The sequence below is a fragment of the Exophiala viscosa genome (genome assembly GCF_022695815.1).
Source record: "Exophiala viscosa unplaced genomic scaffold EDD37scaffold_4, whole genome shotgun sequence".
NCBI lineage: Eukaryota > Fungi > Ascomycota > Eurotiomycetes > Chaetothyriales > Herpotrichiellaceae > Exophiala > Exophiala viscosa.
This window is the reverse complement of record NW_026944356.1, coordinates 942,451-958,563: the sequence shown is the minus strand read 5'-3', so window position 1 is coordinate 958,563 and position 16,113 is coordinate 942,451. Positions and strand designations below refer to the sequence as shown.

Below are 16,113 nucleotides of genomic sequence, written 5' to 3'. Positions count from 1 at the left end.
GCGAGGAGAAGGCCAGTTCGGTGTTTGAGCCGGGACATGGACAAAGACATCTGGAGAGGAACGAGGCGCTGTACATACTGAACCAATTGAAAAAGAAGCATTGTGGATGGTCATACCACCCCGCAAGACGAGCCTTTATATGATCTTCCCGAATCCTTGATTTTTGCGAACGAGTTCTCCTTGCTGAAGGAATGTGGTCGCCAGTCCTGAAGGCCCTCCATGTCAGAGGCTCCTAAGGCCATCTGGACATAATTCGGTGTTCAAGGAATGCTAACAAAAATCTCAAGAACTCAGATGTGATATATCACATTTCAACAGTGGTGAATATTTGGCACCATCGCTATGTAGGTAGCTCTATTTCGTGACTCGTTTTCGTCTTCTGAAGCGCTGGAACATCAGACTGCAGCTCATTGCTTCTTCCGGCGCTCTTTGCCAGACGTCTTATTCCAAGCATCTTCAAACACCGTCGGTCTCTTCCCCTTATCCTTACCATCGACGTTCAAATATCTCACCACCTCCACACTTCCAGTGCCGATGTTCATAGTCTTTCCCACGATGACCGACTCACTGACACCCTCAATCTTGTCGACCTTGCCAGCAATACCCGCATCAAAGACGTGGTCCGCCGTCTTCTCAAAACTGGCAAGTTGAAGCACACTATCACGCATCTTGGCTAGGCCAAATCGCGTAATACCAAGAACCTCACCCTTGTATGTCATCACGTCCGCAAGGAGAGCCATATGTCGTGGATCAATGGATAGAGACTTCATGACTTCCTGGATTTCGAGGATGATCTTTGAGCGTGCAGCTTCGATACCCAACACCTGCAACGTCTCGACGACAGAGTTGGTCTGGGTGTGGTACGCATCTACACCCTCGGTGTTCATGCAGTAGCGCAAGCCGTAACCTTCGACCATGACCTTGTGCATTTGGACCGGCTTGCCGTCTGCCGGTTTGGGCTTGGGCATATCAGAAAGTGCGGGTTCTTCTTCCTTCACTTTGACTTTGGCCGATCCGTCGGCTTCAGCCTTGACCTCGGGTTCTGTGGAAGAGACCATGGAAGCCTGGGCAGCGTCTTTCTCTGCTTTGATGCGCTTCGCGTGTGCCTGTAGGGCCTTGATCTCCTCGGATTTGGGATCGTCTTCGGCCATGACCACTGCTCTAGTCGCCTGCGGATGGCCAAGGATATGCACAGCCGGCAGAATACGCCGAAGAGTCTGAAGACGAACCAGCCGCTCGCTCTGGCCCTCCTCATCGGCTGCCTTGGCCGCAGCGCCACGCTTGATAGACTTGATGGGAGTGTCAGTCGAGATCTTCAGCTTGTCTTTGCCTGTCATACGGAGGCGCAGCTGCGCCGCTTTCAACTGGCGGTGTTTCTGGATGGCAACACCGACATCCTGGAGCGTGATGTCTAGAGCTAAGTCATTGATGGTATCCGTCGAAATCTTGAGTTCGATGCAGCTCGGCTTGGTCCGAGAGTGGACAATCTTGATGTACTCTGTGATATCTTCCAGGTACAAACTCTCAATGCGACCCTTGACGATTCTTCCAAAAGACTCGGGGATCGAAAGGTCACTCCTGCGCTCCAGTCGACAGGTAATCAATGGAGTGCTGATGTCCTTGGATGCGTTGATGATTTCCTTGATACGAGGCACACCGGCGGTCAAACTCATACCTGCAACACCGGCAAAATGGAAAGTCTTGAGCGTCATTTGAGTACCCGGTTCGCCGATTGACTGTGCACCAACGGCTCCAACAGCGTGGCCTGGTTCGACCTGGGCTTTTTTATATTTCTCCAGGCAACGGTCGACGAAATCTCGCAAAGTCGTCTCAGAGAGCTTGGATGTTAATTCAAACCGATCACTCGTGGATGGAGGGGCCTGGGTTCTTGCTAGGGCCTGATCGTCGTCTGAGACATTCTTTTGTTTCTTGCCACCTTTTGGCGGCGCCGTCGTGGTAGTTGCACTCTTCCTCCCGGATCGTCGTGCTGGTGTGGCAGATGAGTCGACGCCCACTTCGTCGGCTTCGGCATCTGCCTTTCTCTTGCCTGCGCTAGAGCTTCTGGCCGGAGGTATGGCAAATGCTTTCTTTTGCGATCTTGAGAGCTCGAAAGAGCGCGCTTTGCCCATGACGAAGTCATGAATAGATTGTAAGAAAGCCCGATTGCTTTCCTCTTGGTCAACAAGTCTGTCATCGTCTGTGGCGTAGCCAAGCTCAGTAGTACTGGGATCGCTGCGGGTCCATTTTTCCCGTTCCGGGGCTAAAATCTCCTCCATGACGGCGAAGATGTCCGTGTCGCTGAGACCAGGCTCGGTCATGTCAAAGGTGGTCGCCTCAACATGAGTGTAGGTGCGCTCGAAGTCGACAGGTTGGGCAGTTGCCTCCATGTCGACAGGGTCAAGCTCGTCGTCACCGAAGCGAAATTGTACAATGTTCGAGGCTGAGTTTCGTACAGTGTGGTCATATTGGGTGGATAGATCTTCAAGGGATTTCATCAATCGTCTTGACATGTACCCGGTTTCAGCTGTTTTGACAGCCGTATCGACCAAACCAACTCTGCCACCGACAGCGTGAAACAAGAATTCGTATGGTAGCAGACCGCTGAAGAAACTGTTCGAGACGAACCCTTTCGAAGGTGGCGATCTTTGATGCTTGGGAAAATGAGGCAATGTACGGTCCTGGAATCCATCTGCGACACGCTTTCCCTCAATATCCTGTTGTCCGAGCAGAGCAGCCATCTGCGTGACGTTGATGTTGGAACCTTTGGAGCCAGAGATGGCCATGACCATGGGCGAATTTCTCTTGCTGAGTTGTTTCGTCAGGCTCTTAGCGATTTCTGTTCGCACGGTACTGAGTACTCGGACTTGCTCGGCTTCAAGTGAAGCTGCGTCATCCATTCCTGCCTTTCTCTTCAAGTTCTTCTCCTTGGAAGCTTTCACAAATCCTTTGCATTCGTCAAAGATCTTGTCAATCATAGCGAACTTCTCCTTGATAAGCTTCTCGGGAGGCGTCACATCGCTGATGCCGACTGTGAAGCCTTGATTGCCAAGCCATCGAGCACAGAGCTTGGACAGCCGGTTCATCCCTTGTGCAGCAGCATCGGCGTCAAAGTCACGATAGAGTATGTAGAACACTGAGTTCTTCTTTCCTGACCCTACTGTTCCCTTGTCCATTCTGCCACACAGAACTTCGGAATTGCGAATGCACAGAAAACTGTCGTCTTGAAGATCTCGATGTAGGCCTGGATGGTATTGGTCGTAGTCTCGGCATGCAGCATCTAGATTGACAGTGACATTCGATTGCTTGTTTGGTCTCATCATCACGCTGAATACCTGCTTGCCAGTCCAGAGCGCCTCGGGCTTGACGATAGAGGGTGGCGGAAGCTCAAACTTAACATCGGGCTCCAACATACCCATGCAGATGTTGACGAATGTTTTGCGGTCGAAAAACTGATCCAGACTGCTAAGTAGGAAAGAAGCCGTGATAAAGTCCTGGATGGCAGAAATGATAGGCTCGCCGTTTTTCGGCGTGACGATATTGTGCTTGACGCCCATCAACAGTCTGGCTTCGGTACGTGCTTCCTCTGTTTGAGGTACATGCAAGTTCATCTCGTCTCCGTCGAAGTCGGCATTGTAGGGATTGCACACACACTCGTTGAGTCGGAAGGTACGATGCGGCCGGACCTTGACGAAATGGCTCAGGATACTGAGCTTGTGGAGAGACGGCTGACGATTGAAGAGTACCACATCCCCGTCTTCGAGGTGACGCTCCACGATATCGCCTTCCTTCAAGTCCTTGGCAACATGCTCTGGCTTACCAAATTTCAGGAAGATGCGGAAATCACCATCCTTCTTCCAGACGTAATTGGCCCCGGGCCACACTTTGGTGCCGTTTCGAACACGCTCCCGTAGCTTTTTAATGTTGATCTCATTGACCACCTCGGGATAAGTCATATTCTTTGCGACCAGTTCTGGCACAGCGACTTCATCAATGTTGAGATTGGGATCTGGTGAAATGACGGTACGTCCAGAAAAGTCCACACGCTTTCCAGAAAGATTGCCTCGGAATCGACCTTGTTTGCCCTTCAGTCGCTGGACAAAGCCGCGAATCTGCTTTCCAAACTCTCCTTTTGCAAGGCCCGGCACGTCACTGTTAATATACATAGCCAGTTGTAACGAGAGATAATCCCAGTGTTCGACGACGGACTGCACAGGTGCACCCTTGTCAATAGCCTCCTTGAGTGCAGCATTTGCTGCGACAATATCTCCCAGCTTGGCAGTGATGTCGTCTTCGGTGCTGGCTGCGTCTTGTCCTACTGATGGTCGAATGCAGACTGGCGGCGCCGGGATATAGAGCCACAGGAAAGACTCGGGTTTCGCAGACCGCAAACCTAAGAGTTCGCGATCCGCCTGCCGTATGCGTCTAAACAGTTTCAACACTCGTAATGGGTTCAGATCATCCATAGCCTTTTTGATATGCTTTTCGAGCTCGGTATTCGATCGTCTCGCGTAGTCGAACGAGGCATCGTACTCGACCTTTTCTGGGGGTGGCACCTTCTTTTGAGCAGTCGACGAGTTATAGGATTTGAATCTGTCATGAGAGATTTTCAACGAATATGTTCCGGCTTTTCGGACCAAGCCATTGATGGCGCCACAGTCGAAGCAGGTCTTGGTCTTGCGACACTGATCTGCAACCTTTCTTACGATAGCGGCTTGTCTTAGACTGTCGTTCTGGGCTCTGCGCAAGGCACTGATGAACTTTCGTCGGTCAACTTCTGACAAAAGGATGCAGGAACAGTCCTGAAAAGGTCAGTAACTTTCCCCAGATCTCCAAAGACAGGCTGCGTGCCTTGCAAATGCTCTGCAATATTTGTATCACTTTCTTGAAGTATCCCACATGAAAGATCGGCAGAACAAGCCGAACGTGACCAAAGTGCCCATTACATGTCTGCAATTGCTCTCCGCAGGTTGCGCAGATATCTCTCTTGCCAGAAACACCCATGCGCCTATCGAGGGGGCCATACTCGGCGTATGAACGACCTTTGTCCAAGTCGAATAGTCGGCGGTCTGCAAGTTCGACTTGAGACTGGTTGATTATGTCCTGGTCTGACCTGTGCCGTCGTTAGAGCCATGTCCAATATTTCCCTCCTGTTGAAAGTCATACAAGACACCAAATTGTAATTCCTTGATGACTTTTGGCACATCGTTGACCACCTGCTCTTTGCCTGGCCACTGGCTGGCCACCTCTGTAGCCACCGGCATTTTGTCGCAACTCGTCACCGACACAATCGAAGCAGATGGGGACGTTGATCACCCATGAGTTTCTCTCGAGTCGAGTTTGATGGTTCTTGAGAAGGTGAACTACCGCATTATTGTTCGGAAGAGAATGTTACAATGCTGGAGAAGGATTCAGAAGCCTGATATTTGGTACGTGAAGTGAGTCTTATCATAATGGTGGGTGACCAAAAATCGCAGGCCAGTCTGCGAGCCTCAAAAACTTTCTCCAAAAAATCACTTTCGTGTCCCCGCCGCAAGGCTCCGCGGGCAGGTCTCGGAGCCTTGCTTAACTGTTCTGCGCCTATCATTATTGTTGTCGACTCATTTTATCATGGTCAAGAGCAACTCGTCTTGATTATGGTGGTCAAAAAGGAAGGACACCTTAGCTTTCCTTTGTTGAGAGTCATTATCATGTGTCGGCTGTGTCCTTAGATAGACAATCCTTCCTAGAAATCCGGCGCCGACCCGTCAACACCTTGCTTGTCCCGTACCCAATGTAGAGGCTTCAATCCGCCAAACGATAACTGACCAACGTATCTACCTTGTGATTGCTGGTGCTGAAACTTCGAAGCTGCACCTTTTCTCCATCTCTGATCTCTTTGGCACCACTATCTCCCCATTCGATCGGGACGTCTGAATCTGCATCTGCGTAGACCAGCACATTGAAAGTGCAATTCCCATCCAGAACAGGCAGAAAGGTGACCGAGGCTGTGATCTGCCGAAAGATCGCCTGGATCTCTTCTTGTATCTGCGCTTCGGTTTTCTCTGGCTCTGGTTCGGCCGGCGTCGCATCTCTGGAAGTCTACTCAGTATCTGGGCCGGTCTTCTTCTTTTGTCACTTACTCTGGTGCCGCATTCTCCTTGTCTGGAGCTTTCTTCGTGGACCGATGTTTTGAAGACTTGTTCAACATCTGAACGTCGAATTGCCATCTCTCGACATGTTCTCCCGTCTCTTTGCTTGTGATCACCACCACCAACTTCGAGATCTTGCCTCCAATCATCCATTTGTTCAATTGCGACATGATCTTCTTGATATATGCTTTAACCTGGTCATCGGACGAGACTTGATATGTGTTAGTACCAGTGGGTAATGGTGGAGGAAGCACCCATACCCAGCATGTTAAGGCCATATTTCTTGACACTGTAGTCTCTCAGCAATTGCGTTGTGCTTTACGACTTTCGCAACTTACGGTGTGAAGTCCTCCGCGGGATAGACACCCCTCTGAAATCTGCGAATCCATTAATGTCTGCTTCCCAAGCTCCTCTGGTTTTCAGCTTACAGAACCGTGTTGATTGAGTATTCGAACTATGCTCAGTCAGTGATTATCGCACCGCAGAGTCGACGGACTCACAAACTCGGCGACGGTCTTCGAGGATCCTGTCGAGTACAATTAGCACGTTTTCAACCAGAATTTGTAGTCTGCCACATACCCCGAAGAGCAAGCTTGTGAACCTGAGATTTGTCCTTCTTTTCGACCGCCATCTTGATGATTATCGGTGTGAATGTGTAGTTGGAAGCCGCAGTTGAAAGCCGCAGTTGAAAAGGTTCGTCTTCAATGTTGACGTGTGTGGTTGGCAGGGCGATAATCGATACTCGGATTTCGCGCGCCGTAGATTGGAGCACCAGGACAATTTCTCAAGCGATTGCAATTAGTGAAGGATGGTGCCTCAGCATCACCACAAGTCGAATCATCGCAACTCATGCGACAATGGCTGCAGGTCTTTGCTAGGCGAAGAGCTGCTTTAAGCACTGCTTCTGCCCAACAATGGTCATCTTACAATAATCTTCGTTCGACACGGACGTTTGCAACCTCACCTTTTCGAACTGCGCCAGTCTCTGCTCCCAGCGAACTTGAAAACCGCATTGCAGCAATACCGATTGACCGTTACCGCAATTTTTGCATAGTTGCTCATGTTGACCATGGCAAAAGCACACTCAGTGACCGCCTCCTGGAGTTGACGGGGACTATTGAACCGGGCGCGAACAAGCAGGTGCTAGACAAGCTGGATGTGGAAAGAGAACGCGGCATTACAGTAAAAGCGCAAACATGTTCGATGATATACAACCACAAGGGGGAGGACTATCTTCTTCATCTTGTCGACACTCCTGGCCATGTGGACTTCAGAGCCGAGGTCGCACGTAGCTACGCAAGCTGTGGTGGCGCCCTGCTGCTGGTCGATGCAAGTCAGGGCATTCAGGCACAGACGGTCGCCAATTTCTACCTGGCTTTTGCGCAAGGCTTATCGTTGGTTCCCATAATCAACAAGGTGGACTTACCTCATGCCGATGCGCCACGAGCTTTGGAACAAATGCACGATACCTTCGAGTTAGATCCTGAAAAGGCTGTGTTGGTGTCTGCAAAGACCGGGTTAAATGTCGAAAGCGTCCTACCGGCTGTCATTGAGGAAATACCTCCACCCGTTGGTGACAGCAAGAAACCTCTCAGGTTATACCTGGTTGATTCATGGTATTCGAGCTATAAAGGTGTGATCCTGTTGGTACGACTTTTCGATGGTGAACTTCGAGCTGGCGACCAGATTGTCTCTTTCGCGACAGGTCTGAAGTATACTGTGGGAGAAGTGGGCATCATGTACCCGGACCAAACCCCCCAGAAAGTGCTCCGTGCTGGGCAGGTAGGGTATGTCTACTTCAATCCTTCCATGAGGAAGAGCAGCGAAGCTAAGATCGGTGATACCTATACCAAAGTGGGTCTCCAGCGACAGGTCCAACCGATGCCAGGATTTGAGGAACCAAAGCCTATGGTTTTTGTCGCCGCATTTCCAGTCGACCAGAGCGAATTTGAGAATCTCGAGGACAGCATCAATCAACTCTTACTCAATGACCGCAGCGTCACGGTGCAGAAGGAATCCTCACAGGCACTCGGCGCAGGCTTTCGCCTGGGATTTTTAGGTACTTTGCACTGTTCGGTTTTTGAAGACCGCCTACGCCAGGAACATGGCACAAGCATCATTATAACTCCACCTACTGTACCCTTCAAGGTACTTTGGAAGAATGGCAGAGAGGATGTCATTGCCAATCCAGCTGAATTTCCGGACAGTGAAGAAGCGCGCCGGAACGTGGTGGAGCTGCGGGAACCTTACGTTACGACGACGCTGACATTTCCTGACGAGTATCTCGGCAGGGTCATGGAACTATGTGAGGGTAATCGCGGTGAACAGAAGTCCATGGAGTATTTCACCGCCTCACAAGTTATCCTCAAATACGAGATGCCTCTAGCTCAACTTGTTGACGATTTCTTTGGCAAATTGAAATCAAGTACAAAGGGTTATGCCTCACTGGACTATGAGGAGGCTGACTGGCGGGTGAGCAACATTGTCAAACTCCAGTTGCTGGTGAACAAGGAACCGGTGGACGCAGTGTCCAGGGTCCTACACCAGTCTCAAGTACGTCAAGTGGGCAAACAATGGGTCGAAAAGTTCAAAGAACACGTTGACAGGCAAATGTTCGAGATTGTCATTCAAGCTGCTGTGGGCAAGCAGATCATCGCCAGAGAGACAATCAAGCCTTTTCGAAAAGACGTTCTTGCGAAATTGCACGCCGCTGATATTACCAGGCGGAAGAAATTGTTGGAAAAACAGAAAGAAGGGCGGAAAAAGCTCAAAGCAGTTGGCAATGTTGTCATTGACCACAGTGCATTCCAGGCTTTCCTGGCGAAGTGAGGTAATTACCACCCCTTCCAGCAGAAAACCTGATATAGTGTACAATGACATGATGAGTTTCAGCTCTACAAGTTCTAAAGTTAACTTCACAATTCTTGCCAGGAGTGCGTGCCGGGCAGAGAAGACTCGAGCGCACGAGGCTGGAGACGGATGCAAGGCTGCGAAAAAGGGGGTCTGAACCACCAAGTTGATTTACTCCCCACTACCAGTATCACATTTCGGTCTCTGCTCTGCACATGTTCTGGCCTCACATTACAAAGACATCTCTGTGTCTTGATTCCTTTCAATCCATTGTCCATCTCATAGTCATGTCTCTGTCTTATCACAACCGAATCCTTTCAAGCCATTGTCCATCCATGTCAGGTCTCTTTTTCTTTGTCCGCCGACTGCCGAAGGGGGTATTTCTACTCGAACTGGTGCCGAGCTATTCTTGGACTATCGATACCAAATTGTACCACAAGCATACCAGAGTTGCCTCTAACAATGGAACCAGAAAGAAGACACGCACCTCCTGCTCCAGTGCACTCCAGGGCGGAACTCCCACGCCTGGAAACAACAAACCGAGATTTCACACCATCCCCCATTGTTTCGGCAGATCTCCAATGGCTCACGAATGACGACGTTTCCAACCCTTCTGTAGACGAACATTCTTCTATAGACTGGGCTTCAACGTCACACGGAACTACAGTATCAGAATGGCAACAGGTGACAGAGTACAGCCCTGCTTCTAGCTCGTGCCTATACACGCCCAAGTCTTCGTTGAGTTCTCCACCACCGTATTGGAAAGAAAACTTGCCTGAACAGCAAATGGAACTGACTTATCCCCAGAACGTGGAAAAGACATATCCTTGCGTGGGGCCAGGACCAGCTCCGACCGGATAATCTCCCACGATAAGGCGCTCCCGATTTGGCTTCCCCATGACACTGGGAAGGCTTATGTACTTTTGGACTCCTATTAGTCTGATGCTGCATTTGAGTCTTGAAGTCGCTCGTACTTACACTTTTTCTGCCGTCAGAAAGGCTCCGTCGACTTGTCCAGATACACACGTTGGGTTTGATGGAGATGGCATAACCAGTATGGAGGATCGCCGGCGCGGTAAGTTGTGTGTTTCTTGCACGCACCTGTGGCCGCGGTTCCGGCACAGTAGAGTTTTCCGTCGAGAAGGAAAGGATTGCTGCCTGCGCCAGGTGTTGATTGTGAGGTACCCTCTCCCGATGGGGGACTTGTTGTATGTTTACTACCGTTGACTCTTCTTCGTCCTGTCACGAGGTATGCAATTCTGATGGAGGGTAGTTGGCTCCAGATTCCTGCACACGCACTCGATATTAAGGCGCTTGCCATAGTGCAAGTGTTCTCAGCAGCCGCAGTCGCTTGAGCCGGCGTGCAGAATAGAGTTAGGCCGTAGAAGGCGAGGACTATTCCGCAGATGAGTAATAACATGCTTGAAGATGCGTTACTGAAGTAAGAATCGAACAGATGGACAAGAATGGCGGCACGCGACTACCTCTAGGGAAGGTGCGTTGATAAAGGGTTGTACTAGAGGGAAGATTATCTGTTGACCATTGAAGTAGCCTCCAGACCTGTGAAGGAGTAGGACGTGCTTGGGGATCCAGATCCAATGTCAATGGAAGAAAAACAAAGAAGGCCACGGTGCAGGACGTTTAGTAAAGCTTCATGTCATCGCATACAAAGCGCAAAGGGCAAACGTGTAAAATACAAAACCCTACCTTGAAAGCTGCTTACGGATTACTGGAACCTCATTGTTATGTATACGCTGTTTCATTGAGGCGTTGTTTGCGTTGCTCCTCAATGTTCCAATGTTTCACCAGGCTAGATTGGAGATGCAGTCCAACCAGTCGCAGAAGGTCGAAAATTTCGACCGTGGGCCTTCTGGTAGTTACAGAAATCATTGTATGACCCCCGCCAAAGTGAAAACAAAACTATCATAATCACGTTGTTGAGTAGATAGCGTCAAGCCGAGCTCGTTACTCGTAGTGAGAGTGGGGTGGAAGTCTGGAAGAAACCGTTACCTGAAAGAATACCCATAGGAATCTCTGCCGTTAACACAAAATGACGAGGCCTGGTTTCGGGTCGAAGATCAGGTTCCCACCAACTCAAGGTAAGCTTCGTGGATCGGAAATCCGTGGTAAGAGTAACATTATCAAGCAGACGCTCGCGGACAACTTGGAAAGTATCTTATTAACGCTGGCGATGAGACCTTCGAACATTCTCTTCGAAGCTTAGCTCCCTCGCTTGCGCTTTGAGTATACCCATCTCTAGCCGAGAGTCTGGATTCACTAGGCGGTAAAACCAGCACCGATCACTGCGGCTGCCAATCCGGTGGACCCGTTTAGATGCTTGCTCCTCCACTGTGACCGAATAGCTAGGCTCCATGAGAACAAGACGGTTGGCCTTGTGTAGCGTTAGGCCCTGTGCCATGATCCTCGCTGTACCGATGAGGACGCGAAAGGTCCGACTCTCCGGCTTGGCTCCATCCTCATCCTCGACTGAACCTTGTGCCTGAAACTCGTTGACCAGGTCATTACGATCGCCGGGGCGGACTCGAGTCATCCAGCGCCACCCTATGCCGAGATGTATGCACAACTGCAGTCGTTAACCCACAATGTTCGGCCAGCCAGCAATGAGAGGATCAAACCTACCACAACAACACAGAGACAAGTGACAGGCAAGTGGCTGATGACAACCAGTTTCTCCGGTTCTCCACTGGCATCTTTATCCAGCCGAAGGATGATGTCCCGTAGACTCTGCAGCTTACTACTGCTGGCAAAAAGCTCATCGAAATATCGAAAATAGAGACTCGTCTCGGGTGCTAGATGCCAGTCCTGCTCGAGAATGTAGTCAAAAGTAAGCACCTCTCCACTTATGCCGGGAAGTCGTGCCAGCCCAGGAACCGTAGCGAGAGCACGAGGCCGGAGTGGGCGTTCTTCCTGGTCGAAGTCAAGCGCGGCCTGGGGTACAATGGGTCGTGAGAGGTCCGCTGACAAGAGTCGTTCCAGCACGTCGTCCACCATCGTCTCGTCGGTAAGATGGCTGTCGATAGCAGAGGGACATCGGATGTCGAGGCAACACAGCGGTGGCAGAGTGGCTAATGGCTTATCGTCTTGGACAGTGTCGTCACGGCGTTGAATCATGTACGCGACCTCGAGAGCAGCGACTCGCTGCACATGGTGTGACACTTCGAGCGGGCCGAGTTCGCCTTTGAAAAGACGCTGTTGTTGTTGGTCGAGATTCGCGAGAGCCGCATCCGACGAAAAATGTCGGAAATCAGGATCCATAGCAATGTCTGGGGACACGGCATTGATGGCTCGCACGACTGGCAGCATGTCTGACACGCCGTTCCGAGCCCTCGGCGTGGCTGACAGTGCTATGATATTTGGCCTCACCCAGCCATTGCTCGACAAACTCCGCAAAATCTTGTAAAAAGCAGCGTTCCCGCCGAAGAGGTGGACCTCGTCAACGATAACGCGAGCCCAAGCCAGCCCATCATTGCAATCATCGGCCGATACCGTATGACCACCGACAAGCCTGACAGGCCGTTCCCGCTGGAAGTATCGCAGGACATGTTGTGGATAGCTACCAGCTGTTGTGAGCAGGATCATATCATGCGCTCTGGACGTAGAATTCAGCGTCATTGTTGCGTCAGGGCTCTCGCCACAGTCGACCTCAAGTGAGAGGTGGTACCTGTATACCCAAGGTACGCGGTTTCGGGCGAATTCGCGGTGGTGGACATGCAGGCACAGCCTCATCCCCTTGGTGTTCTCGACGCCAAATGCCGTCCATTCCGAGTCCCAGTTCCCCAGCAGGCTATATGGGACAAAAACAATGGTTCCTCCAGGACGTGGGGTAAGTTTGAGCTTTCGGGTGACTCCTCCGAGTTCACAGGCGCAAACGATGGGCCATAGATGAGCAGACGGGCAGCTTTTTACTCCTGAGCCACAATGCTGATCGGGGTGCGTTTGAATGTGCCGCTCATTCTCAACGAGAAGGTATTCGAAAAGGATGAAGAGAAAGGTGGTCGTGGTCTTGCGGCGTTAGTCAGTAGAAGGTCCGGTCTCGGTGAGTTGTTGGAATGCGTACCTTTCCTAAGCCCATGTAATCTGCGAGGAGGGCCCCACGGCAGTGGCCTCTGATCTTCAGTAACATCCAGAACGCTCCATATAGCTGGAACGGATAGAACTGCCGTCGCACGCCAGCAATTTTGATATAGTTGCGGGGAACTCGGATTCTCTCTTCAATGCGAACGTCGTATTTGACAAATTGGAAGGCGGCACGCTGGATATCCTTCACAAACTGCTCGGTCGAGAGCTTGGTGTCTGCCTTGTGAGTTTCGCCGCGTTCTGCCTGCAGCCATGGTCGCGGCTGGCCTATTTTGAGGTCTTTGGAAACGAAGACATTGTTCGAATCGTCGCAACATGTGGTCCCACCATCGGTGGACTCAAGATACTGCACTATTTGATCGATCTGGAGCTCGCTCAGCGGCAACAGCGAACTTGGGAGCTCGTTCAGAAGCCTTGATCCCGGGTGTTCAGGAGGAGACGGCCGTGGATGATGTGGGAGGGTAACGAATGGTAGGGGAACAGAGCCCATGTCGAAGAACGTGTGGCCAGGCACCAGTGGTCCCAGCAGACTTCAAAGAAATGAAAAGAGAAGTCGTTTGGAGCATAGCACAATATCGATGAGCAAACAGAGAAAAAGCGGTACACGTAGACACTAAACTGCGGCCCTCTCAGCCCAGCTGTCTTTGTGTAACATACGTTCGTCATATGAACGGAAAATCTCAGATTCTGACTTGTCTCAAAACTGCAGGTGGAATGTTCTGCCCTGAGAAGTTTGTCGCAGCGCACGAGGAAGTCTGGGTCAATACTGGACATCCGCTGAATGGGCCCTTACTAACTGTACATGGTCACTCTCCCCAACTAGGGGAAACCCCTACGTCGTACTTCTTTCTTCTGGCGATTGAGCACTCGATCAGCCATCGTCGCAATAAGTCTGGGTTCGTGGAGAGTAAATCATATTCACTGCCACGACAGACGAGTCAACATGGTGAGAAGAATTCGGAACCCGGCAAGATCGAGTCAACAAGCAGCTATAACTTGGAGTATATTGTGCTGAGAATGCATTTGATTGGTAGGATATTGTCAAACAGCACCGTGGTTATTTTCACGGCTGGAATACCAACTTACGCACTGACTACAGCTATTCGAGTATCGTCAACGACGGCAAGGTCCTAGCTATATATAAGACGTCTATATAGAAGCGTTAAGTAGGCAACTATCAGGTAGAAAGGTAGAGAAATCAATGAATCGTACCATGTACAGTGTTTGACAATGATTCTTCCGACGAGACCTGATCATGCAATCTACCTACTACCTCCCCCATCTCGGATCTGACTCTCAGAGAAACCATTATGCATATCATACCAGACTAGCAGTGTCTTTCACCACAATCTTCGATGTTCAAGCACCTGATCTGGCAACAAGTCGCATGCCCGCGTTGATTGCGTAAGCCCGCCGTCGCACGTCGAGTAATTCAAGCCTAGTGTAAAGACCGTCCCATCGGCCCGGGTTCTGGAACCGCAACATGAGGTCGGCCACCATCTTGTCACATGTATCCTTTGGTCGCTCCGTGCCATTCCTCAACCAGTGTTCTTGACAGCGCAGACAGAAACCCGTGTCCTGCGCAAGCGCGGTTTTGTCGGCTTTGACCCGCACTGTCTCGTTGGTTCCCCGGATCTCAATCATGTGTCCTAATGCACTATCCCAATTGCAGTTCGAATTCCTGCACACAGGAGAATTTACCGACTCCAGTGCCAGTCCCAGTTGATCCAGCCTACATTTTTGCTGTGGCCGCATAGCACCGCCGTGCCTTTCATAGAATAGTCCACAAGGACCACAAAGAGAGATGCCGTCGTGGACCTGCATTTTCCACAGACTCGCTTCACATTGCTCATCGCTCAAGAGGATATTGACGGTACAGAATGAGTTCTCGCAGGTCGCCGTGATGGCACGCAAGGACGGTGTCACTACCAGATTTGGAGTCAAGCTATCGTCAGGGGTTGTGTCGGGGTGATATGCCCAGCGTGAGAAACAGCCAAGACATGCTGGCTGATCATCAATCGCCGCACAGACTTGGTGGCGGGAATCGCACTCGTCTATGCTGCATCGGACATACAGGGATGGAAGTTGAGTATGAGGTAGCTTGCTGTGGTGGCCGATGGGGTCAACAGCCAAGTTGCTCGGGCATTTTTGAGAATCGGCTATGCACAGTCCACTCCCAAGCTGCGAAGAATCGGAATACATCACCAATGTCTCTTCTGCATGCCCCGATCTGGCCGGTCGGTTCGGGTGTCGTGACAGCTTAGGGGAGACGTCTCCATGATGCTTTGTGACCCGTGGCGTACTGATGGGTGCTTGCAGCTTCAGTGACCCTAGCCAAACCTCTTCACGGTCGCTACTGAAGCATTGTCGCTCCGTGATTGGCTCTGGTCCATCGGGCGTGCTATCTCCCTTGCTCGCAAACAGCGAGGCCGCGACATGGGGCCGACCTTTACCGTCGAACAGCGCCGAAGTTGGAATGTTGCCTTGCTTGATAGGGCTGCCGTCCTGGCTCGAGCGGGACTCGACGAAGGCAGGGTTGTAATGGTTATGGAATTGACCGCTGGTTATGGCCGGAGAGTCTTGTTGAGGGCGGACTTTTTGTGACTGAGGAGCTGCCGTACCTTGCACGGTGGTGACTGGCGCTCCCGTGTCATCTAACCAATCGAGTTCTGGCTGTGCCGTAGATCGCCTCTGATCGAGAGTGGCCGCGGGATCCTGCCCGTGGTCCCCTCTTCCAATCTCCGTGCTTGACGGCGTGGTGCTGGTTAGCCAGTCAACATCGGAGTGGTTGGAGGGTGAGGTCTGTATGCCTAGTGCTGTGAACGCTGGGGAAGGTGCGGCGGGTCGACGGCGCTTGGCCATGGAGTAGAACATTGCCTCTGCATTGTACAGCTTGCGTTTGCGCGTGTCTTGTGGTGTATCATGAGGCACTTCCGTGATCTGGTCATCTCCAATGGCAGCTTTAGATTGTGATGGCGGTTCTGGTTCCCACAGCATATCATGAGTACTGGTATGAGCCATCAGACAGATCCGTTGT

The 16,113-nt window shown here is 51.1% G+C and overlaps 5 protein-coding genes across 5 annotated transcripts; 1 reads left to right on the top strand and 4 right to left on the bottom strand.

Moving 5' to 3' along the window:
• Positions 1-203: 203 nt before the first annotated feature.
• On the bottom strand, positions 204-5,472 carry EDD37DRAFT_628522 (DNA-directed RNA polymerase III subunit C1). The gene is made up of 3 exons (XM_062816438.1): positions 5,164-5,472; positions 4,849-5,110; positions 204-4,799 (listed from the first exon to the last, which is right to left on the bottom strand). Exons 1-3 carry the CDS (start codon positions 5,259-5,261, stop codon positions 408-410), a joined length of 4,752 nt encoding a protein of 1,583 aa, XP_062670851.1. The 5' UTR covers positions 5,262-5,472; the 3' UTR covers positions 204-407.
• Positions 5,473-6,787, bottom strand: EDD37DRAFT_628517 (mitotic spindle assembly checkpoint protein MAD2). Its single transcript, XM_062816437.1, has 7 exons — positions 6,708-6,787; positions 6,629-6,654; positions 6,557-6,582; positions 6,467-6,505; positions 6,389-6,417; positions 6,120-6,339; positions 5,473-6,070 (listed from the first exon to the last, which is right to left on the bottom strand). Exons 1-7 carry the CDS (start codon positions 6,757-6,759, stop codon positions 5,782-5,784), a joined length of 681 nt encoding a protein of 226 aa, XP_062670850.1. The 5' UTR covers positions 6,760-6,787; the 3' UTR covers positions 5,473-5,781.
• Positions 6,788-6,820: 33 nt separating this feature from the next.
• EDD37DRAFT_371897 (translation factor GUF1, mitochondrial) lies at positions 6,821-9,000 on the top strand. The gene has a single exon (XM_062811964.1). It carries the CDS (start codon positions 6,978-6,980, stop codon positions 8,955-8,957), a length of 1,980 nt encoding a protein of 659 aa, XP_062670849.1. The 5' UTR covers positions 6,821-6,977; the 3' UTR covers positions 8,958-9,000.
• Positions 9,001-11,157: 2,157 nt separating this feature from the next.
• EDD37DRAFT_608430 (P-loop containing nucleoside triphosphate hydrolase protein) lies at positions 11,158-13,566 on the bottom strand (the record flags this gene model as incomplete). The annotated part of the gene is made up of 3 exons (XM_062815054.1): positions 11,158-11,562; positions 11,619-13,001; positions 13,057-13,566. The coding sequence occupies 3 exons, from the start codon at positions 13,564-13,566 to the stop codon at positions 11,158-11,160; spliced, it is 2,298 nt and encodes a 765-aa protein (XP_062670848.1).
• An 869-nt stretch (positions 13,567-14,435) lies between these two features.
• On the bottom strand, positions 14,436-16,097 carry EDD37DRAFT_693724 (uncharacterized protein; the record flags this gene model as incomplete). Its single annotated transcript, XM_062820068.1, has 1 exon — positions 14,436-16,097. The coding sequence occupies one exon, from the start codon at positions 16,095-16,097 to the stop codon at positions 14,436-14,438; it is 1,662 nt and encodes a 553-aa protein (XP_062670847.1).
• Positions 16,098-16,113: the final 16 nt, after the last annotated feature.